Genomic DNA, 24,245 nt, shown 5'->3' on the forward strand with positions numbered 1-24,245 from the left:
CCCCCACTCATAAAATCGGTGAGCTACAATCCGAGATCGTCGCTTTTGGTCCAGATGAAGGAGGGACTTTAGGGTCTCCCGTTTCTCCGTCAGGGCGTGGAAAAGGGCCGGAGTCTGGTTCAGTTTATGCTGGCGTTCTAAGTCTGCAATGTCACGCAACAAGGTAGACTGGTGTAGCATGCGTTCCCTCTTTTTCCTGGATCCCAATTCCATAAACTTACCCCTAATGTACACCTTGTGGGCCTCCCATAATACTCCCGGTGAGACGTCAGGACTTACATTAGTCTTAAAATAAAACTCTAAATTGTCACCCATCACCTTTTTATCTGCCTCCTCTGCTATCAGGTCCTCGTTCAATTTCCAATTAGTGGATTTCAGGGGTATGGACTCTACTTTGATGGTTAAGGAGATCGGTGCGTGATCGGACAAGGGGGAGGAGTCAATGTTTGACTTCACTATGAGCGGTAGGTGTTGATGATCAATGAAACATAGATCAATTCTAGAATATGTTTGGTGTACGGATGAATAGTAGGTAAAGTCCCTTTCCCGCGGGTGATTAATTCTCCAGACATCCATCAACTGCAGGTCATGGAGTCGAGAGCGTATAAACCTCAATCCTCTGCTGGATAGCGAGGAACCACCCCTAGAGGTGTCTAAAGTAGGTTCCAGGGGAACATTAAAGTCGCCCGCTAGTAGGATGCATCCACGGGCAAAACTCCGCAAGGAGCTGAGTGTGGAGGCAAGAAAACTTGCCTGGTTTTTGTTAGGGGAATACAAAGTGGCCAAAGTACACTGCATGCTGCCCAGGGTGCCCCGGAGAAACAGAAAACGTCCCGCAGGATCACTCAACATATCTTCAAATGTGAACGCGGTTCCCCTACGAATCCCAATGGCCACACCTTTTGCTTTAGAAATGTCGGAGAGGCTGTAGTACCATGTGGGGTACTTCGGTGAGTGTAATCTAACCAGGGTCGTCAGCGTGAGGTGGGTCTCCTGGAGGAAGACCACGCCCCCCCGCAAACGATCCAGCTCCCTATATAAGTTGTGTCTCTTCCCCGGGGCATGAAGGCCCCGTACATTAAAAGATATAAGGTTCACAGTAGCCATGGGGTCTCATGAGAAGGAACCGCGAACACCATAACATTACCAATGCAACACAGAGGCGGACCGCCGCTAAATAGGGGGGAGAGGATCAGAGGAGGTGGAGGCAGTAGACAAGAGAGGGGAAAGAGAGAAGGAGAAGAGAAGAGAAGGAAACAAGAAAATGAAAGACCCCACCGTAGTGGGAAAAACAAAATGAACCAGAAAAAATGCTGTCTGATAGCAGCTAGTAGTGCACGCATTTCCATGCCGTGCGCGAGCGGGCCACGCGACCGCCACAGGGCCCCCGCGCCCCCCACCCCAACAGGGGCACGGATGCCAGGGCCCCGCGCCGGGCAGCCCCCGCTCAAAAAGGAGGGGACGGGACTCGGGCGACCGGGCGCAAACCACACCTTAAAGGTCCGAAGCAGCGCCCCGCGGCCCGGTGCCGACACCAAAACATAAAAATATAGAAATCACATCATCCAGTACATAGGACAGTAAAACGCCTGTATAGAACAATAGGAATATGAAGCTAGGGCGGTAAGGCATATAGGGGGGATACCGCAAGCCAATCACGTTCAAAAGGCAAGGGGAGGGAGAGGGAGCAGTGAAACGCCATTAAATGAAACATATGAAAACACAGGTAACACCATCAGAGGACCCAGAACAAAAAAGAAAAAATAGCAATGTCCACTCTCGGGCAGGGGCCCCCAATGAGGCGCCAGGATGTGAGCCACATGGCCAAGGGTGAGCCTCCCACGGCTTCGCAAGTTCCAGTTGCCGCCAGAAGCGGTCGACGTCCCCGTAAAACCATGGTAGGGAAGCCCTCACAACCTCGTTCAGGCGGTATGCCCCACAAGTGCAAGTAATCATCCAGAACAGGGAAGCAAGCTGTAAGGCATATTGCCGTTTCAAGGGCGGTATTCAGGTGCAGAAGTGCGGCGGGCACGGCTCACTCTCTGCCAACCCTGGTCGGCCCCGGCGGGCAGGGGCGGAATGGCATCCTGCCAGCCAGGTAGTTCCGGGACAGTAACATTCATATCATTGCAGAATTTGGGCAGATCCTCCGGGAAGCGAAGTATTGCGGTTTTGCCATCCCTAGAAGCGATCAGGGCAGCAGGGAAGCCCCACTTATATTTAATGGACGCCGCCCGAAGCAGTTCCGTGAGGGGACGCAGGGCCCTGCGTCGATCCAAGGTTTCCTTCGCCAGATCCGGGAAAAAGGATAACAGCGCCCCATCAAAATCAAACGGTGTAGCTCCCCTAGCCTTCTGCATAATCAGCTCCTTTTCGGGGTAATGATGGACCCGGCAGATGACGTCCCGTGGGATGTCCGTAGTTAAGTTGCGGGGTCTGAGCGCCCTGTGCACCCGATCAATCTTCAAGGGAGCATCAGCAGCTCGGCCCAGAAGACTGTTAAAAATGCCTCTGACGGACGGTAAAAGGTCGTCGTCCCCAGTCGCTTCGGGGAGACCCCGAATCCGAACGTTATTACGTCTGTTGCGATTCTCTTGGTCTTCGAGCTTGTAAACGGTCGTTCGATGCGAAATGGCAAGTTGACGTGTAGTCGCCTGCAAGGACCGAATAGCGTTCGCATGACGGTCTAGACGTTGCTCCGATTCTTCGACTCGTAATAACACTTGGGAAAGATCCGATCGGACTGTGGAGACCTCCTTCTTAATGACCCGCTCGAGGTTCAGTAGCATAGAGGCCAGGTCAGAAGTGGTAGGTAGGCCGCTCACCCTCGGCGCCGCTCCGGCGGAAGAATGCTGAGCCACTTCATCGCCCGAGCCCGCAGAAGACTCGGGCGAGCGCGACCTCCGGTCCGGCCCATCGCGGGAGGCGAGGTCCACTCCACCACGCGGCTTGCGGCCTAGGTCATCCTGCTCCTCCGCATCGTCCGGTTCCATGGAGAGGAACCGCTTGATCGACCCCGTTGAGGCACCTTTCTTGGGCAGAGACTTGCCCGTCCGCCGGCCCATCGTCCAGGCAGGAAAATGGGGACTTATTGGATGATTTTATGCAGTTTAATCGATGTCGGCCCCGGAGCTCACAGAGCACACGTCTGCTCTAGCACATCGCCAGGCCACGCCCCCTTTCATGTTTTATAACTGACTATGCATGTGTATAATACCGCTTAGCTTTACTTAATACCACAATGCAAAGGCCAATGGCACACAGTTACTGAAAGATAAATAAAAAAAAAGAAAGTCTTATAGTTTAATAGTTTGCAAATGCTTGTGCAGTTACATTAATAGTTATTATATCACATTGTAGTTAAGTAACATGCATAAAATATATTTTAGACCCTAGATCCTAAGCTATGGCCCTTTGGTATGTCTTGTAAAGTCCTTAAGGTCCCTGTGGACACTAATCTGTTTTTCATTATTGCCCTGTTATAGCTCCTGAAGCATGTCCCCAGTCTCCAACAACTCCTATGGCATGTTCACAGTCTCTGAAAGTCTCTGGAAGAACAGTCTCTGGTTGCAGTCTCTGACCATTTCTTGTATCATGGCTGCACTCTCTGACCATTTTTAAAAACAAATTCTTTATTGTTATTTAGCTTCTTACATACAATAGGTCACAAAAAGACATACAATGCATGAAAAGCAACAATTCAAATAAGGTTGAGGCATGTAAAGCCAGGCATATTGGAGTTGAGTCTTAACCACTTGGGATCCGCGCTATTGCAAAATGACGGCAATAGCGCGGACCCACATTTTCGGGACTACGTCTATTGACGTAGTCCCGGTTACGAGCGGCCTGCGCGCCCCCTGAGGGGCGCGCGCGGCGCGCTCTGTGATCGGCGAGTCCGTGAGACTCGCCTGATCACCGATCCGTGTAAGGGGTCGATCCCGACCCCTTATCACGTGATCAGCTGTCAGCCAATGACAGCTGATCATGTGATAAAACGGAGCCGGTAATCGGCTAGTATTCCTCCTCGCGCTGACAGCGCGAGGAGAAAAAAAAAAAGCCGATCGCCGGCGGCCGTGTTCGGGACATCAGTCCCGATCACGGCCAGCAATTTAAAAGGACACCTGCCCCCTGCCAGTGCCCACCTGCCACCCGCAGTGCCATCCTGAAATAAAGTAAGTGCCCCCCTGTCAGTGCCACCCAGCAGTGCCCATAGTGCCCACAGTGCCACCCAGCAGTGCCCACAGTGCCACCCAGCAGTGCCCACAGTGCCACCCACAGTGCCACCCAGCAGTGCCACCCACAGTGCCACCCAAAATCTGCCTCAGGTGCTGCACCCCAGTGCCGCCCATCAGTGCCCAGCAGTGCCGCCCATCAGTGCCCAGCAGTGCCGCCCATCAGTGCCCAGCAGTGCCACCTATCAGAGCCACCTATCAGTGCCACCTATCAGTGCCCATCAGTCCCATCTATCTGTGGTACCTATCAGTGCCCATCCGTGCCACCCATCCGTGCCACTTATCCGTGCCACCCATCCGTGCCATCTTATCTGTGCCCATCTTTGCCCATCAGTGCCGCCTTATCTGTGCCCATCGGTGCCGCCTTATCTGTGCCTATTAGTGCCGCCTTAACTATGCCTATCAGTGCCCACCAGTGCAGCCTATCAGTGCCCACCAATGCAGCCCATCAGTGCCCACCAATGCAGCCCATCAGTGCCCACCAATGCAGCCTATCAGTGCCGCCTAATCAGCGCACTTCAATGAAGGAGAAAAATGACCCGTTTGCAAAATTTTATAACAAACTATTAAAACATGATTTTTTTTTTTTTTTTTTTTTGCATCTTTTTTTGTTTGTTTAGCAAAAAATAAAACTCCGAGCTGTAATTAAATACCACCAAAATAAAGCTCTATTTGTGGGAAAAAAATGATAAAAATTTCATTTGGGTACAGTGTTGTATGGCCGCGCAATTGTCACTCAAAGTGCATCAGCGCTGAAAGCTGAAAATTGGTCTGGGACTGAGGGGGGTTTAAGTGCCCAGTAAGCAAGTGGTTAAAGGTCAATATCAGAGTACTTGAGATGAGTCTAACACGTTAGTATAAAACAAAAAGCAAACAGAAAAGGACAAGTGCATTTATAGCTCTTCCTGATCAGGGTGTACGTAGCACAGTGTAGCGCAATTCCTGAATTGTGAAGTAGTAAACCGGTTTCGCGTTATGGGTAGAATAGGGGAAGATCAAAACAAGAGAAGAAGAGAGAAGGGAATAAAACACTAAAACACTAAAACCATTCTCCAGGGATCACCCACACCAGAAAGCCTGCAGGAAAATGTAAGGCCAACATGTGACTTAACCTGTAGTTGGCTCTGAAGGTAACCGTTGGTACATATCATAAAATATCCCCATGACCTTCACCTCTCCCTAAACTGCTATTCTGTGTTATCAGGAGTGCTTCCATTCTTCCATGAGATTTATATTGTTAATTATGGAGTACCATAGTAATCTAGTCAGAGGTTGAGTCCGCCTCCACAGAGATGGAATACAAGCTTTGTTGAGTAGATGAATAGTGAGAAATGTCTTATATTTATGGAAGGGTCTCTCTGTTAAATGTTTAATAGTAGTCGTCACATCCTTCGAAAACAGCCCTAATCTGAGGCAGTACCAGAAATATGTGGCCTTGTACCCACCTCCTTATTGCAATGCGAACAGATCAGGGATGTATCTGTACATTTTGTGTAAAATATGGTGTACGCAATACAACCGTGAGAGAATTTTGTATCCCATCTCCTGGTACTGGTTCGCAATAGATGATTTGTGGGCTAACAGGAGAATTTTTTCAACCTGTTAAGAAAACTGGATGACCAGGTCCATTTCCCATTGGTGCAGTAACCGCAGTTACACAACATCCAGCAGCTCTGCCAGGTAACTGCAGAGAAGCAACGAGTGTCTAGATGTTTCCTCCTGTTGAAAATGATTCAAAAGATGTGAGTTTACGTGGGAGCCTCATTCCCTCTGGAAAGTCTGTCTGTAGGTAATGTCTGAGTTGGAGGGTGCTCCAATAATCGAGAGGTGGGTCTGATATCTGTGTAAGTTCAGCTAGGTAAGGGCCAGAGGTTCAAAAAACGCAACCTTCCAAGGTAGCTTAGACTTCATACACACCTGTTTGAAAACCCAGGAGTGAATTAAGTGTTTCCAATGATTGGTGTCATAGGAGAGGGAAATGAAGAGAGATAAGTAGAGCAGAAGACAGATCTTGTCACTTTCAGAGAGGTGGCAATCACAGGTTGAGTCTGCAGGTCATCTCAGTCTGGGAGAGAAACCATGGGTGGACTGGAGAGGGACAGAGGCAACTTCTATCTCTATAGACACCCACTGCTTGGAGCTCTTGGTGCAGTGCCAATCCACTACCTGAAAGAGGTCAGCCGCCTTATAGTACCTGGCTACATCTGGGAGGGCTATGTCCCTCTTGGATTTGGACATGGTGAGAAGTTGTAGCCTCGTTGGTTTGTGGGCCCAAATGATTTCCCCGAACATAGAGCAGAACTGTTTAAAAACATTACGGGGACATATATAGTTAGGGCTTGAAGTACGTAAAGTGCATACTGAATATTCATTGAATTTTATGTGCAGCCCTTTGGTGATGTTGAGGGCCATACTTGAGGCCCCCCATATCAAGAAAGTTGACGGCCACTGTATTAGACATTAGTTACAATCTGGTACCTTTAAATCTGATAGGATAACAGAAAGAACAATGAAAGTGGTTATGAAGTGTGAATGACAGCAACAAACTACCTAGGGTCACTGAATCACTACAGACATTTAATAAGTAGATTTAATAATTTGTATCCCCTGAAAACATTTTCTACATTGAGAAGGCAAAGTTAAAGGGTTAGTCCACCTTTACCAAAAATAAATAAATAAATGCCTAGGCAAAAAATAAAAAACTGTGCAGCTCTGAGTAAAGTTGGCCCACACCTTCTATACCTTTCAAAAGAAAGAGCATACAAGGTCGTCTGAATCAGAGAAAAGGCTCACCCCTGTGATAAAGTGAGCAATAATGACCAGGCTTTATTCAGCAACAGCCTAGCAACATTCTGGCAGTATTCCAGCCAGGCTTCAAGAGGTACGTAAATTACCTATAATTATAGCCAAGGCATTTTATCTAGAAACACCTTACCTGCCTAGGCAGTTTTTTTTTTTTTTGAACTGGTGAATTAACCCTGTAAGCCACTTTTTTATTTAAATCAGACATTCTGTCAAAAACAAAACAAAAAATCCTATAAAAAAAAAAAAAAAACACATCTTAAGTCAAAAGCTGTCTCCCACCCCCCCATACTACTTCTTTTCTAACACTAGATATCCTTAGTATTCTGGGTTAAATCATTTACAGTTTTAATCAAACAACTTTCTTTGCACTCAGGAAGTGGTGGACTGTGAAGCCCAATCTGTGAGTGGACAGTAAAGCACAAGTGAAGTAACAGTGAAGCAAGCACAATGATGAGCCCATCTCCCTGTCACTCTGATTTCTCATTCTATCAGCATGCTCCTGGTCACCAAATTAACCGATTGGCTTTCTGTACAGTTTCTTTCTCTTCCACTCTGAGCTCTGTAGTACAGGAACCGCAAGAGACTAATACCAAGTCAAATGCAGGTACTTACACTGCTTGTAAAAAAATACATATAATGATGATGTATTATTGAACATATAGCTGCATTCATATATGACTTTTATATCTTCCTGGAGTTTTAACTATGTATTTGACAAAGTTAAAGGAAACCTAAACTAGTTGAAATAGAGGTTGACACTTTTGATTTCTCCAACAGGAAATGATTTTCCCTTGGTATCAAAGCTTTCTAAGTCACAGACCCACAACAGGTATAAATGGCTCCCAACTGTCCCTAATTTCAAGTCCCTGATTTGGAGCAATGTCCTTCTCTTCCTATTCCCTCCTCATTTGTCCCTCATTTTGGTCTGATCTATATAGTTGTATAAAAAAATACACTTTTTATCTATAAAAAAGTGTTTTCCAGTGCTAAACCTTTCATCTTGTTTCTAAATTGCTGCATTTCTAAATACCAAAAGCCAATATAAAGGAATAGTAGTGGTAAAAAGCACTTGTGGGTTTAACCAATCTCGTTTTTTTGTACAATTCTCCTTTAAGGGGGCATGGCAAGGGGTGTGTCCTATGCCTACATACTGTCAGGGCTGGCTTAGCCCTTCCTTCGGCTAATTGCCAGCTCTAATCTCTCTCCACAGTTGCCAGCTGTTCCTTATCCAGCTCGTCTGACCTGCCTACTTAAAGCTGTCCAGCTCACTTCATATCTGCCTTCGCCTTGGTCACATCACAAGAAACCATCTCCTGCGGTTCTGTTTAAAGACTGGATTGCTGACATCCCTTCTGGCTCCTTATCCTGTTTGCTGTTGCTTCACTTGGATCCCTGACTTCTGGCCTGGCTGATTACCCAATCTGGTTATTGAACTCTGGACTGGCTGACTACTCGATCCGGTTACTGGACTCTGGCTATGCTTTCTCTATTTACATTTTTATTTTTATTAATAAACAAGTGTGATTTAATTGTACTTCTGTCTCGGTCTGATTCATGATTTCTGACACATACTTTTGCTGATAGGTGTCCCTCATTCCCATCTCAAAAAGTTGGGAAGTATAGGTATAGATCTGAGGAACCATGGCTTCCCTCTGATTTCACTTGCTGCATGCTTTATTCCAGCTCATAAAAAGTATGTTCAGCAGTAGTACTTTTTTCTTTTGGGCCAAGTTTCCTTTAATGAAAAGTTTTAGAATAACCAATACAACAGTAGAGAGATCCCCAAACATAATGAAGCTGATTTACTGGTTGAAAATTATCACTCAGTAGACATATTTCTGTTTACTTATTTTATCTGCACATTGAAGGAATTACTGAATATTCTCAGCTGAATCAGCCCAATATCTCAGTCTAAATAGGTAAAAATAGAGGCACCTAAACAGCATATTTTCTATAAAGAATGATGCTGTTACAGATGGAGGAGACCATATACGAGGCTAAAAAGCATATTTGATACAACGTATGCTTTCTGCTGGGAAATGGGTGGTGCTTTATTAAAGTTGTTGTGAATAGAACATGGGGGGGATTCATGATAGAATTTCTCTAGGACAGGAATATGCAATTAGCAGACCCCCAGCTGTTGCAAAACTACAACGTGAAGTCCCATCATGCCTCTGCCACTGGGTGTCATGCTTGTGGCCGCCAGTCTTTCTATGCCTCATGGGACTTGTAGCTCTGTAACAGCTGGAAGTCCACTAATTGCATATCCCTGCTCTAGGATATCGTAACACTCATACAGTGCTGGTACAATATAAGCCATTAAAAAAATATTCTTACTTTTTAATAAGTGATGTAAAGCCAGCAGATATTTGTTCCAAATACTCTGTGGGTAATGTTCTCTGCCCTGCCTCGTTGAGTTCTCTAATCATGCGAATAAGCTCTTCATATATGCCAAAAATGAATTCAAATCTAAAAAAAAACATAAAAAAAAAGTAATCAACCCTAAAGGTATTCATCATGTTCACGTTCAAAGTGAATTTTAGTTTTCTTGGTGAATGAGGTGAAACAAAAAGAAAATTAACTTTATCATTAGCACATCTTTGGTGGCATTGTCCAGTCATAACCTTCTTGTGTTCTGAAATACAAAACTTATAGAATGCATTTGTGGTATATTAATGCAACGCAAACCTTTGAAATATCCCCTTCACGAGACACAGGAAACACATAAAGACCTTTGAATACACACTGGTAGCTTCTGTTCTTAACGCAAAAAAGTAATGCCCCAAAACATCAAAGAATGGTTAAATTTTTTTTATGAAATTCATCTCATGAAGAAAAAAACATACTACAGGGATACATAGTTACATAGTTGGTAAGGTTGAATAAAGACACCAGTCCATCCCATGTGAACTATGTGGGTGTGGGGGTGTGTATGTATCATGTCTCTACCATTCCCCATATCCCTGTATATTGTGTTCTATAAGATGCCTATCTAAGAGTTTTTTTTAACCACTTGCCGCCCGCCCTATAGCAAATAGACGGCGGCAAAGTGGTTTCATAATCCTGACCGGACGTCATATGACGTGATCAGGATTATGAGCAACTACGATCTCAGTAAAGAGTCTCCGACGGAGACTCTTTACCACGTGATCAGCCGTGTCCAATCACGGCTGATCACAGTGTAAATAGGAAAAGCCGGTGATCGGCTTTTCCTCACTCGCGTCTGTCAGACGCGAGTAGAGGAGAGCCGATCGGCTGCTCCTCTGACAGGGGGGGTCTGTGCTGATCGATTATCAGCACAGCCCCCCCGAGGATGCCCACACTGGACCACCAGGGACGCCACCAGACCACCAGGGATGCCAAGGACAAGGTATGCCACCCTAGACCACCAGGGATTCCAGTCAGTGCCACAATGGATGCCAATCAGTGCCCATAATGGATGCCAAACAGTGCCCACAATGGGCATCACTGATTGGCATGCATTATTGATTGGCACTGATTGGCATCCATTAGTACAATATATTATAATACAATGCCGCCTATCAGTTCCCATCTGTGCCGCCTATCAGTGCCTACCCATGCTCACCTGTGCCGCCTACCCATGTCCACCTGTGCTGCCTACCCATGCCCACCTGTGCCACCTATCCATGCCCATCCATGCCAATTAATGCCAATTTGTGCCACCTATCAGTGCCCATCCGTTTCGCCCATCAGTGCCACCCATCAGTGCCGCCTATCAGTGCCACATATCGGTGTCCATCAATGCCACCTCATCAGTGCCACTTCATTGGTGCCACCTCATCGGTGCCCATTAGTGCTGCCTTATCATTGCCCATCAGTGTAACCCCATCAGTGCCCATCAGTGAAGGAGAAAACTTACTTAATTGCAAAGTTTTGAAACTGAAACAAAAAAAAAACATTTTTTTTTCTCAAAATTTTCGGTATTTTTTTATTTGTTTAGCAAAAAATAAAAACCGCAGAGGTGATCAAATACCACCAAAAGAAAGCTCTATTTGTGGGAAAAAAAATGATAAAAATTTCATTTGGATACAGTGTAGCATGACCGCGCAATTGTCATTCAAAGTGCGACACCGCTCAAAATTTGCATGAGCGGACTTGCCCACACACGAGCGGACTGTTTCAGCGAACTGTTTGCCAAACAGTTCGCTCAACTTTTGAAATGAACGGACTCGCCCACGTAAGGAGGAGGCAAATCCGCCCATTTCGAGAGCGTGTACAGGTAGGCGGGGCCCGCGAGGGAGACGTCGCGGGCTCCGCCGCCTGGAATGGGCTTAAAGGGCAACCCCAACGCCGAAAAAAATCGGCGTGGGGGTTCCCCCAAAGTCCACAACAGACCCTTGTCCGAGCACGCTACCCGGCCGGCCAGGAAAGGGGGGCGAGCGAGCGCGCCCCCCCTCCTGAGCCGTACCAGGCCGCGTGCCCTCAACATGGGGGGTGCCTTGGGGAAGGGGGGGCCGCGCGGCCCCCCCACCCCAAAGCACCTTGTCCCCATGTTGATGAGGACAAGGGCCTCTTCCCGACAACCCTGGCCGTTGGTTGTCGGGGTCTGCGGGCGGGGGGCTTATCGGAATCCGGGAGCCCCCTTTAAGAAGGGGGCCCCCGGATACCGGCCCCCCACCCTATGTGAATGAGTATGGGGTACAATGTACCCCTACCCATTCACCTGTGAAATAAAGTACAAAAAAAAACACAACACAGGGAAAAAATATTTTATTGCACAGCTCCGGGGGTCTTCCGTCTTCGGGGGTCTTCTCGCCGGACTCCTCCGCTATCTGTGTGTAGCTCTTTTGCTAGCGGAGGAGTCCGGCTTTCTTCCTCCCCGCCGCCGGCCTCTTCTCCCGACTTCGGGGGTCTTGTCCCCCTCTTCGGTTCTTCTGCCGGGCCACCACGCCTTCTTGTAGCTCTTTTGCAGGCGGTGGCCCGGTCTTCTGTCGCCGCTGCCTTCCGTTCTTCTGTCGCCGCCTTCGGTTCTTCTGCCGGGCCACCGCGCCTTCTTGTAGCTCTTTTGCAGGCGGTGGCCCAGTCTTCTGTCGCCGCTGCCTTCGGTTCTTCTGTCGCCGCCTTCGGTTCTTCTGCCGGGCCACCGCGCCTTCTTGTAGCTCTTTTGCAGGCGGTGGCCCGGTCTTCTGTCGCCGCTGCCTTCCGTTCTTCTGTCGCCGCCTTCGGTTCTTCTGCCGGGCCACCGCGCCTTCTTGTAGCTCTTTTACAGGCGGTGGCCCGGTCTTCTGTCGCCGCTGTCGTCGCCGCCGCCTTCCGTTCTTGTTCTTCTTCTTGTTCTTCTTCTTCTTCTCCTGGAGATGTTGACTCGACGAGCTCTCCGGCCGGAATGCCAGGGACATGCTCCGCTGCCACTTATATAGTGACAATGGGGCGGTGTCACATGGTATATGTCACATGGGTTGGTCACATGGTGACCCCGCCCCCTTACGATGTCATAGTCCCCATGTGACATCAACCCATGTGACCAACCCATGTGACATATACCATGTGACACCGCCCCATTGTCACTATATAAGTGACCGCACAGCGCGGCTCTGGCATTCCGGCCGGAGAGCTCGTCGAGTCAACATCTCCAGGAGAAGAAGAAGAAGAACAAGAAGAACAAGAACGGAAGGCGGCGGCGGCGGCGACGACAGCGGCGACAGAAGACCGGGCCACCGCCTGTAAAAGAGCTACAAGAAGGCGCGGTGGCCCGGCAGAAGAACCGAAGAGGGGGACAAGACCCCCGAAGTTGGGAGAAGAGGCCGGCGGCGGGGAGGAAGAAAGCCGGACTCCTCCGCTAGCAAAAGAGCTACACACAGATAGCGGAGGAGTCCGGCGAGAAGACCCCCGAAGACGGAAGACCCCCGGAGCTGTGCAATAAAATATTTTTTCCCTGTGTTGTGTTTTTTTTTGTACTTTATTTCACAGGTGAATGGGTAGGGGTACATTGTACCCCATACTCATTCACATAGGGTGGGGGGCCGGTATCCGGGGGCCCCCTTCTTAAAGGGGGCTCCCGGATTCCGATAAGCCCCCCGCCCGCAGACCCCGACAACCAACGGCCAGGGTTGTCGGGAAGAGGCCCTTGTCCTCATCAACATGGGGACAAGGTGCTTTGGGGTGGGGGGGCTGCGCGGCCCCCCCTTCCCCAAGGCACCCCCCATGTTGAGGGCACGCGGCCTGGTACGGCTCAGGAGGGGGGGCGCGCTCGCTCGCCCCCCTTTCCTGGCCGGCCGGGTAGCGTGCTCGGACAAGGGTCTGGTGTGGACTTTGGGGGAACCCCCACGCCGATTTTTTTCGGCGTTGGGGTTCCCCTTTAAGCCCATTCCAGGCGGCGGAGCCCGCGACGTCTCCTTCGCGAGCCCCGCCTACCTGTACACGCGCTCGAAATGGGCGGACTTTCCGAGCGGGAACAGTTTGCTCATTTCGAAAGTAGCCTACACACGGGCGGACTGTTCGCTCAAACACAGTTTCAGCGGACAGTTTTTCGGAATTTCCGAAAGACTTTGTCCGTCCAACTGTCCGCTGAAACTGTCCGCTGAAAGCCCACACACGAGCGGACTGTCCGCCCAAACACTGTTCAGCGGACAAGGTTGGGCGAACAGTCCGCCCGTGTGTACGCGGCCTAAGTGCCCGGTATTGAAGTGGTTAAATTAGTAACATTACCCGTGGAAAATCAGTGGTTACTGTTAGAGTGGTAAATCCTTACTCATAACTGAGATCCTCCAGCCCTCTTATTAGTGTTGTTGTTCTTCTCTGGAATTTCTCCAGTTCCAGACAGAAACTAGACAGCATACTCAAGGAGTGGCCAAACCAGTTTTGTAAAGTTGAAGAATTATAGGTTTATTTCCAGAGTAAATGCCCTTTTTAATGCATGCTAATATTCTACTGGCTTTGCTTGTTGCAACTTGGCATTGCATGCTATTGCCAAGCCTGTGATCTAGAAGGACCCCCAGTTATTTTTCCATCCTTGATTTCCCCCAGAAGTTCTCCCCTAGCGTGTAACTTTCATCCATATTTTAGTCCCCAAGTGTATTACTTTACATTTCTCTACATTGAACCCCATTTGTCATGTGTTTTCCCACCCCTCTTTTTTTATTGAGGTCTTCCTGTAGCATTGCTACCTGTCTTGTATGACCCAAGCCTGAATGAAAGCTGATGTGTATTTCCAAATGGCTTCAGGCCAATATGGACTTTTCTCCACAGAGTAATGGTCTCTTGTTCTCTATATTTTTCACAAGCATCATTTTCACTAGCTATTTCATCTAACCATGTTCTTTATAAATTCTTCTCTGAACAGTTGATTAGCGGTCCTGGTTAACACGTCTGTTCTACCTCTCCACATTACTCCTAATGTCCCTTTCTTTGTGTCCCTTCTCTTACGCTCTCTATTTTTGTGATACTATCCATTTAGATATTAGCAGCCATTAAAATGTGTGTTGTTTATGTAGCACTGGCTCCTGATGAGCATGCGCTATTTGTTTTTGAAAATTAATATTCCTTAACCACTTCCCGACCAGCGCACGACGATGTACGTCGACAGAATGGCACGTGCAGGCATATTGGTGTACAGGTACGTCCAATATTCAATGCCGCCCTGCCATCGGGAGCGCGCCGCCGGCGGCGCGCTCCCGCGCTGGTCGGGACCCCCGTGAGTCCGGTCGCGGGACCCGCGGACTCGATCGCCGTGGGCATCCCCGTGATCGTCTCACGGAGCGGCCGAATGGAGGAAATGCCGTGTAAACAGCATTTTTCCATTCTGCCTAGCAACTAGTGACGCTGATCTCTGCTCCATGTGATTGGAGCAGAGATCAGTGTTCACTAAATGAAAGCCCAACCCCCCCACAGTTAGTAACACACCCCTAGGAACACTTAACCCCTACACTGCCACCCACTGGTTAACCCCTTCACTGCCAGTGTCATTTACACAGGAATCACTGCATTTATATAGCAGTGATTACTGTATAAATGACAATGGTCCCAAAAATGTGTCAAAAATGTCCGATGGGTCCCCCACAATGTCGCAGTCACAATAAAAATCGCTGATCGCCACCATTACTAGTAAAAAAAAAAATAATAAAAAATTATTAATAAAAATGCTATAAAACTATCCCTATTTTGTAAACGCTATAACTTTTGCGCAAACCAATCAATAATCGCTTATTGCGATTTTTTTTACCAAAAATATGTAGAAGAATACGTATCGGCTTAAACTGAGGGAAAAAAATGTTTTTTTATATATTTTTGGGGGATATTTATTATAACAAAAAGTAAAAAATAATGCGCTTTTTTCAAAATTGTCGCTCTATTTTTTTTTATAGCGCAAAAAATAAAAACCACAGAGGTGATTAAATACCCCAAAAGAAAGCTCTATTTGTGGGGAAAAAAAGGACGTCAATTTTGTTTGGGAGCCACGTCGCACGACCGCACAATTGTCAGTTAAAGCGACGCAGTGCCGAATCGCAAAAAGTGGTCTGGTCTTTGACCAGCAAAATGGTCCGGTCTGCAAGTGGTTAAACCAGAGTTGGGTTTTGGGGCTAATTTTGCCAAATTATGGTTTCAGTACTAGTCTAGCTGGATTGCACTGAGTTCTCCTTGGCTGCAGATGTCGCTGTCACCGCCGGCAGGTATGAGAACGCAGTTTAGCTGGGTGTATTGAATGCCATTCTTTCTTTTGGAACCAGCAAAGTGGGAGTGTTCTCCTGCAGTGCATTCTGGGAGGTGGTATTTAAGGTACTGACATCACGTGCTTTGGGGTTGCGGTCCAGAAGATATTTTCTGTCTGTTTGGTCCTGGTCCTCCTGACCAACCCTCATGGCCCTCCTGGCCTGGGGTGCGGATCCATGCAATTCCAAGTCTCTGGGCTGGATAGCCCGAGGCAAAGAAACTGTAGGGACAGGCCTGAATGGATATCGGGGCCTAACAATTCAAGGGTGGTACAGTGCTGTCTCATCTAAGGAGAGGCCCAGCAACAGGAGAAGCATCCAGGGGAGGACTCTTCAGGAGAAGGCCATGCGCAAGGCTGGTTTCTCTGAAGGAACCTGGAGGCTCAGTTGAAGGACACTTCATGGATCTACACTCATACGGTATTGGACCGGCTGAGAGATACTGGTACCGTATGATAGCTCTTTAAATTTAAATTTTTTAAAAGTCCCTCAGTTATGCTAAAGTCTGTGGCAGAGACTTTTCTCAAGTATTCTACATTCAAGTCTGTGGCAGAGACTTTTCTCAAGTATTTTACATCCAAGTCTGTGGCAGAGACTTTGCTTTACTAAACACCCTACCAGCTGCTAGGCCTAGTGAGAGGAGGTCTATCCGAGGGTTGTGAGAATCCAGCTGTGAAACAGTTCTTCTTTGGATTTCTTCTATAAGAGACTTTCTACTCTTTCAGTCCAAAAGTACCTGAACTTTTTCCTAACCCTCTACCCTAAATTGAGAGACTCTGTTTCTATTTTCAAATAAATAACCCAAAAGAAGATTCAGTGTGTCAGTTTCTACATTTCTTTGGGCCATCTACCACGGGAAACCCTAGACGGAGACAAGGTCAAGAAGGTAACGGTAAGCCCAATAAAACCAGCAGCTCCTTTAGGGGTCAGAGCTACATTTATGTAAGTGTCTACTCTAGCTGAAAAAAAAATCACATGCAAGGAAAACAGACTTTTACTTGTACGTGATTGGGTGAATGAAGTCAGCACAACTTCACCTCATTAATTAAGCTAAGTGAATTTTCTCTTTGCAAGCTAAACTTCCATTGAGCTTAGTGAATGAGGTGAAATTGTGCTGACTTCAATTACAGAATCCTGTTCATGCTCAGTGCATGCTGACCATATTTGCCCGTTAAGGCAAGAACTCCTGGTGACCCCACAAGTTCAAATCCTAACACTTGAAAACAACCTAACCTTTAAACTTTCAATTAAACCTTGTAACAAGTTTCCTTTAACCATTTTTATCAGGGTAAAATTATCACCTCAACAGAGGAACTATTATGCAAAAAAACCCTCTGCTTTCAAAACTCTGTCTGCCAAACTATCATGGTGAAAACCACTAAAACATTACTTAAAGTGTTACTAAACCCACAACAGTAAAATCAGTCTGTATATGCAGTAAAACATACTTGTTATACTCGCTGTGGAGCTTAAGGGGTTTATGATATGCATTGTGTAAAATGGCTGTGTGATCCTGTCTTCTCTGATCCTCCACTTTTTCCACTGCCCCCAATCCACCCCTGGTAGAGTCCTAGGAGGCGTTTTGCATATGCTCAGTTTGGTGTGTATTGCTACAGAGGTTTTTTTTTTTTTGTTCTTGGGAGGGTGCATGTGATCAGCACGGGGCCAATCAGCAGAGGGTCAGGGGTCATGCAGTCTCAGAGGACAGTCAGAGTACAGGGTTGCCAACTGTCAGTAAATTTACAGCTTGTAAAATCTGTAATTTTTGCATCTGTGGATGAATTCTTGTTACGGACATGCATTCTGCATGTCCATAATGGACATTCACAGAAGTTATGGATTTTACAAACTGTTTGTAAATTTATTGGCAGTTGGCAACCCTGTCAGAGTAGAATAAAAAATCCTCCTATAAGCTTTAACAAGATACTGATAAAAGTCATGAGACTGCTATATACTGCTGATGAGAAAAGGTATATTTATATTTATTTATATTTATTAAAACTATTGCATTTCCATGACCTGTGTACTGTGAGAGACCAGATATAATGAATGCAGGGTCCTGGGTTTAGTCCCACTTTAACAACTTGCATCTATGAATAATGTTCATCCAATGTTTACCCAAGATTTACACATTTTTGCATAAGAGTTATTTAAAATAATGTGTGTATCTTGGGTGAAATACGGGTACATTTTAGATGAAAAATTGATAACTAGTCCCCTAAATGTCACACTGATAAAAAATAAAATAAAAAAGGAAAATAAACTTTTTTGGTTTTGTCCTGAAAGTCTTCAAAAATGTTTAAAGCACAATGGGGGTTATTTACTAAAGGAAAATCCACTTTGCACTGCAAGTGCACTTGAAAGTAAACTCGCTGTAGATCCGAGGGGGACATGCAAGGAAAACAAAAAAAATGCGTTTTAGCTTGCACATGATTGGATGAAAAAATCAGCAGAGCTTCCCCTCATTTCAGATCTACCCCTTAGATTTAGAGCGACTGCACTTTCAAGTACACTTTCAGTGCAAAGTGGAGTTGCCTTTCGTAAATAAACCCCAATGTGTTTTAGTACTTCACAGAATGAACTTGTTCATTTATAAGTTCTACATTAGTGGTTCTCAACTTCAGTCCTCAAGTACCCCCAACAGGCCATGTTTTAGGAACTTCCCTTAGATAAAATTGCTCTTATCAATAGCATGTCACCGATATTTAAAGCAGCTGTGCAAAGTAAAGGAAAACCTGAAAACATGGTCCGTTGGGGATACTTGAGGTCTGAGGTTGAGAACCATTGTTCTACATCATGTTTTTCCTCACCTGTCCTGCAGGGGCAGCAGATTCTCATCAAATGGAGCCCCATTACCTGACATCTGCTGACGCCTCTTCCAGATGCTGGTTATTTTGAGTGCTTGATCCTGAACGTTGGCCAGGAATTTGAGCGATTCTTCAAATAGCATTACCCATTGCTGAAAATAAAAGCAGATTTTTGTTTTATGTCATCTTTTCAAAAGTTTTTATTAGGAAGTGTTAAAAGAATTTCATTTCCTGTGGTTTACCTGTTCAGGGGGTAACACATTGAAGTACAGAGATGGGAAATTAAATGTAAAATGTATTAAAAATGAGGAACAGTATACCAGAGAATGGTCAATATTCACTTTCACGTTAATCTTCTGTTAGTTATCCAAAAAAGGAGAAATGCGTTGAGTAGCCATTATAAAATAATCACAGAACACCTTGAGTACCTAATAACAACGGCTCAGATCCTAAGCATTATTAGCAATTATAATAAATACTCATGCTAGCCAGTATTTTAGAAAAACATCTCTAGTCTTAGCTTGTGTTACTAGTATTCTTTCAGACTTTCAGGAATTATGTTTAAATTACTCTGCTGCCCCCCCCCCCCCTTTACAGATAAAAGGGTGTCTGTTTTTCATTTTGTGTTAATATAAAAGTGTGTTACAACAGTTTTTTTTTTTTTTTTAGGTTTTAACTTTTAGGAGATGACAAGGTTGTCATGCAACTCAATACCACTCATACTAGCACTTATCAACCAGAAAGCAAAAAGCAAAAACCTTTTAATACCAAGTCCATGCATAAAAAAATGCAATAAAGTTTTTTGTAAACTACTCCCATATGCTTATGTAATACCTATCGCCGTCAACTGACAAAAGGATCCTTTTGCCCTATGAAACCTAAAACTAAGCCACTCGCACTCAGTGAAAGAATAGTTAAAATGAAATGAAAATGGCACAGAGATAAAATATACAGTGTACTCATTATGTACAATGTTTAAATAAATAAACACCAAATACTTAATTCTAATCACCTTAAATAATAGCACTGCTCCCCAACAAGTGCTGTTATCCAAAATGTTAAAGTATCACAACATAATACATTTGAAATTGTGCCAGAGCTTAGTAAATGAGGGAGAGTTCTGCTGATCTCCATTCATTCAAGCAAAAATTCCTTTTTATTTTTTTATTTTCCCTGAATGTGATTGGGTATTCTTTGTAAAGTGACGCTTTACTTCATTTACTAAGCTCTGGATCAACTGCACTTGCAGACTGCAACTATGCTTTCAAAAGTGCACAGTCTATTTGTCTTTAGTAAATCAACCCAAAGGTAGCTATACTGCATCAGCAAGTCAGTCAGCAGTCATCAGGAAGTTATGGCTTAGGATTCCACTGTATAAGCAAGGCATAAGCCCCTGATGCAGGTATGCGGAGACACTGCTAGGTGACTAAACGTTATACCTTTAATTCAGCTCTTGGACCTGTGCATAGCTTCATACACTAGAGCAAGTTGAACATTTCTGCTATGGGCCTATTGATACAGCATTACATTTCTCATTATCAAAAAGCAGAAAGGTAGGGATTTTTTTTTACACCCAGCAATTTTTAATGTCCTTTATACCAGCGGTCACCAACCAGTGGTCCGTGGACCACTCAGGGAAGAACATGTTGGTAGTCCTCAGGGGTTCTGCCGCCAATCAGCATTGTGGCAGATATATACAGCCCAATGTTGTTTCCAGTGTTGTTCTAATGCGCACCGGCAAATTAGTACTATCAGCGCACAGTGATACACAATTTCTCTTCTGTAGCTCCTGGAAACTCAGAGGGAGGCACCAGGAGTAGTGCAGAGAGTGGTAGGTGAAAAAGGGGGGCTTCCAATGGCAGCACTGAGAACGGACTGTGGGAGGGAGCACGGAAAACAGACCAGATGCTGAGGGCAATGTAAGTTCTGTGTACATGTGCAACCAGAGCCGTCATGGGGGGGGGGGGGTACAGACGTTACAACTGTAAGGGGCCTGGGGCCTGAGAGGCCCGTCCGGGCCAAAAGAAGGCAGATCCGTGCTGTGCGGTATAGAAACGATCTCACAGTTTCTGCAATTCTTGTGTCATTGATTTTAGACATCAAGCTCTTTACTGCCACCTCTGGCTACTATGTGCATGTGCACCCCTCGTGTGACAGTGATCTTGCCTTTACTATGCTTCTCAGCAACATGTCAGCTTTGTAAATATAAGCTGGGACCAGGTAGGAAGTTACAAGTAGGGGCTGTGAAGGAAAGGGAGGGGGGCTGTTTGTGTACAGGGAGGGGCCAGAGGCTTGTGTGTGTACAGATTTTTATGTGGGGCTGCCATATATACAGGTGTGTGTGTGTGTGTGTGGGGGGGGGGGTGGCTGACATATATACAGGTGTGTGGGGGGTGTTGACATGTATACAGGTGGGGGGCACTGACATGTATACAGATGGGGCACTGACATATGTACAGGTGTGCGTGTGGGGGGGTGGCTGACATATATATATAGGTGTGTGGGGGGACACTGACATATATACAGGTGTGGGGTGCTGACATGTATACAGGTGTGCGTGTGGGGGGTGGCTGACATATATACAGGTGTGTGCGTGGGCGGCGCTGACATAGATACAGGTGTGTGTGGGGGGGACTGACATATATACAGGTGTGTGTGTGTGGGGGGCGCTGACATATATACAGTTGTGTGTGGGGGGCGCTGACATATATTCAGGTGTGTAGAGGGGTGGCTGACATATATACAGGTGTGTGTGGGGGGTGGGCGCTGATATATATATACAGGTGTGTGTGTGTGTGTGGGGCTGACATATATACAGATGCATGGGGGACTGACATATATACAGGTGTGTGTCTGTGTATGGGGAGGCTGACATATATACAGATGTGTGTGAGGGGGGGCTGCCATATATACAGGTATACAAGTGTAAGGGGTGCTAACAAATATACAGGTTTGGGGGGCTGACAAATATACAGGTTTGGCGGGGCTGACAAATATACAGGTGTGAGGGGGATGACATATATAAAGAATTGAGGGGGGGCTGAGTGGGTACAGGTGAGGTGGCCGGTGTGCGGATTCTGTACGATTGCCCACAGGCAAGCCCTGCCCTGGGGAATGTGGGAACCTGGAAGAAGTGGCAGGAGAGATGTAGTTGGCAAGGGACAATGTGAAGAACAGAGCCTGCATTGCACAGTGCTGGAGAAGAGTAACTTTTTAAAGCAAGTGTGACAGTGTTCAAGCATGCTGTGCATGCTTGTACATTATAGCAAAAGCCCATCAGACACACATTAATTTAATAATGCTTTAACTATAACTTAAGGCATATCAGTGTGAAATGATTCAAGATAGAAAAGTAATAAATATATTGTTTTATATGGGACAAACAATGAATCTTTTTGGTATTGATATTGTGCCGCAATAATAATAATATAAAATAAAATAAGCTTCATGAAATCAAGTATATAGTTCAATCAAAGGTGATAAATAAAATACAGCATACTAAAAGTTAAAATCCCATAGAACTAAAATAAAGGAAATGAGAACAATCCGTATGCAATACCACAAGTGGAATGTAAACCCCCTACAAAAAAGTGATTAAAATATAACAAGGTTTTCATCCAGCCGAGTACCAAAAACAAAAAATGATTTGATTGCATGTCCATACATGAAAACATGTAATAAAGTTGTCTGTAAACTGCTCCCATATGCTGCCCACACAATAAGAAAGATCATGCATCCTCTTGTGCTGCTCTTTGGTTTGCCTATTGGGTGCCACGGTTCTCTCCCACAACTCCCGGGTCAGACATTTTGTAGTGCTTGCTACTTAGAGGTGTTATTTTAGATACATTTTCAAGCTGCTTTGTGAATCATGTTCTATTAAGGACGCTAGAATGTATGGTATTAGGGAGTGCTTTAATATATTTTGTGAATTTGTTTTTTAGTTTATAGATCTTACGTTGATGGCATCCGCTCCTGAAGAAGTGAAGCGACATTTATGAAATGCGTTGAATTATAGGATACATTTTTGTTGTGTTTTAGTCATTTAGTTGTGTGAAATATGTATATGAAAAACGATATCAGTTTGATGTACACTTTATACTAATGTATACTAGTTGCAATGAGCCAGCTTGGTATTTTAAATAACTCTTATATGTATAATATTTTCATTTATTGTTTAATAAATTTATATTATATTACCAATATGTTACGCCCCATTGAAATTCCCATTGGCTAATGATTTGTTCTGTGTATGAAAGATCCAATGTGGAAGGATAGACACACTGCTGGAGAGCATGCTTATAAACATTTGCAAGAATGAGGTGATACGTGCAAGTATAGCTTTCTAAGCTTCTTTCTATGGATAGGCCACAAACCTATCATCATTTTGAGACCCTTTACTTCCTATAAAAAACAATGATGGTACCTGCTATAAAGATCTAAACTATACCTGCCAGCACAGCCTAAATCCCCTTGAGAACATATGCAATTGATCTGCTAGCGCAGGTCTAAAATGCAAGTCAGATCATGCTGAATTATTATAGAGACCTGGTTCCCAACCTTGAGGTTGAGGTACCCACTGTGTGGCCCTTGGGCTCCAGCATCCAACACTCAGTGTTTTCCCTACTAGGTGCTTACTTAGATCTGATTAATGTGTGACCTGTAACGATTGCACACTCCACATGTGGACTTGGGTAGCCTCTATACCTTGATCCCATGCTCTTACGGGATTCACGTGGCCTTAAGTGTGGATCTAGAGTGTGTCCTTGCATCTATGGATCTACAGTATGAAAAACAAGAGTTCCTACTGGAGATACTCTGTAATGTGTTGAAAATTTTTTAGTTCTGTTTTGATAAACAGTATGCAAATCTATGTCTAACACTGAAAGTACCTTTGTGTACACGCACACACACATCATTTGTATCACAGCAATGTATTGATGCCACTATGAAACAAAGACTATACATTTATTATTTTGTATGACTTGCACTCTTATTTGAATTCCTCCATGCTTACAGGTTTTTTTTCTCCCAGGATAGCAGTATTTCCTTGATGTAGAAATTAGCCCATACAATGGGTGCCTTTTAACTGATTTACTTTGTAAGGCAACAGAAATAACTAACTAATGGCTGAGAGTTTTCATTCAGCCTCTTTAAAAAAGGGACTCCTGTATAGGCAGTTTATTTGTGCAAGATGTACAGTATATAACGAGTTCAGGGGAACATGTTGAAACGAGAATTTACGAAAAGGCGAAAAGGGATCATCTAGGAAAACATTGGAACAGGCAGCAAATAAAAGGAGGTCTTGTAAAAATGTGTTGAAATTTAAAACTAAGAGGTGCACTGATAGTATTCCTGTTGCCTTAATGTACTTGTCCAATAATTTATGTTATCCTCTGCTAGTGACCTACAAGTGCTCTAAAAATCTGCCCAATTAATTGATTCATGCTGAGTTTACTGGCTGGTCTGCCAGATCTCCACAAAATAACTGGCTCACATTATTTCCACCTGAAAGATATGTTCTCATATACATACACTGAGTATTATGTATGGCCCTTTAGTATTGTCAGGGGTCACATTTCAGGCCACCCATAAGTAAGTAAATTGATCACAACTTCTGCAGATTAGCAAATCTCTAGAAAATCTTCTGTTAATAAGATACAACACTGTATTTGTAGGAAAGTGTCTTTCATTACAACATCTGCTCACATCTCTAATGTGCATGCTCAATTTAA

The 24,245-nt window shown here is 45.2% G+C and overlaps 1 protein-coding gene across 1 annotated transcript in view; it reads right to left on the bottom strand.

The window, feature by feature from the left end:
• Positions 1 to 24,245, bottom strand: part of STAT6 (signal transducer and activator of transcription 6) — a 335,411-nt gene that overhangs the window by 74,255 nt on the left and 236,911 nt on the right. The window contains exons 7-8 of the mRNA XM_077483561.1: positions 18,517 to 18,665; positions 9,375 to 9,506 (exon numbers count right to left, since the gene is read on the bottom strand). Of these exons, the coding sequence (XP_077339687.1) occupies positions 9,375 to 9,506; positions 18,517 to 18,665 (281 nt within the window). The remainder of the gene's footprint in view (positions 1 to 9,374; positions 9,507 to 18,516; positions 18,666 to 24,245) is intronic.

This window comes from Lithobates pipiens, unplaced genomic scaffold, assembly GCF_037356315.1.
Source record: "Lithobates pipiens isolate NorthernLeopardFrog02 unplaced genomic scaffold, aLitPip1_a1.2 Scaffold_16, whole genome shotgun sequence".
NCBI classification, from domain to species: Eukaryota; Metazoa; Chordata; class Amphibia; order Anura; family Ranidae; genus Lithobates; species Lithobates pipiens.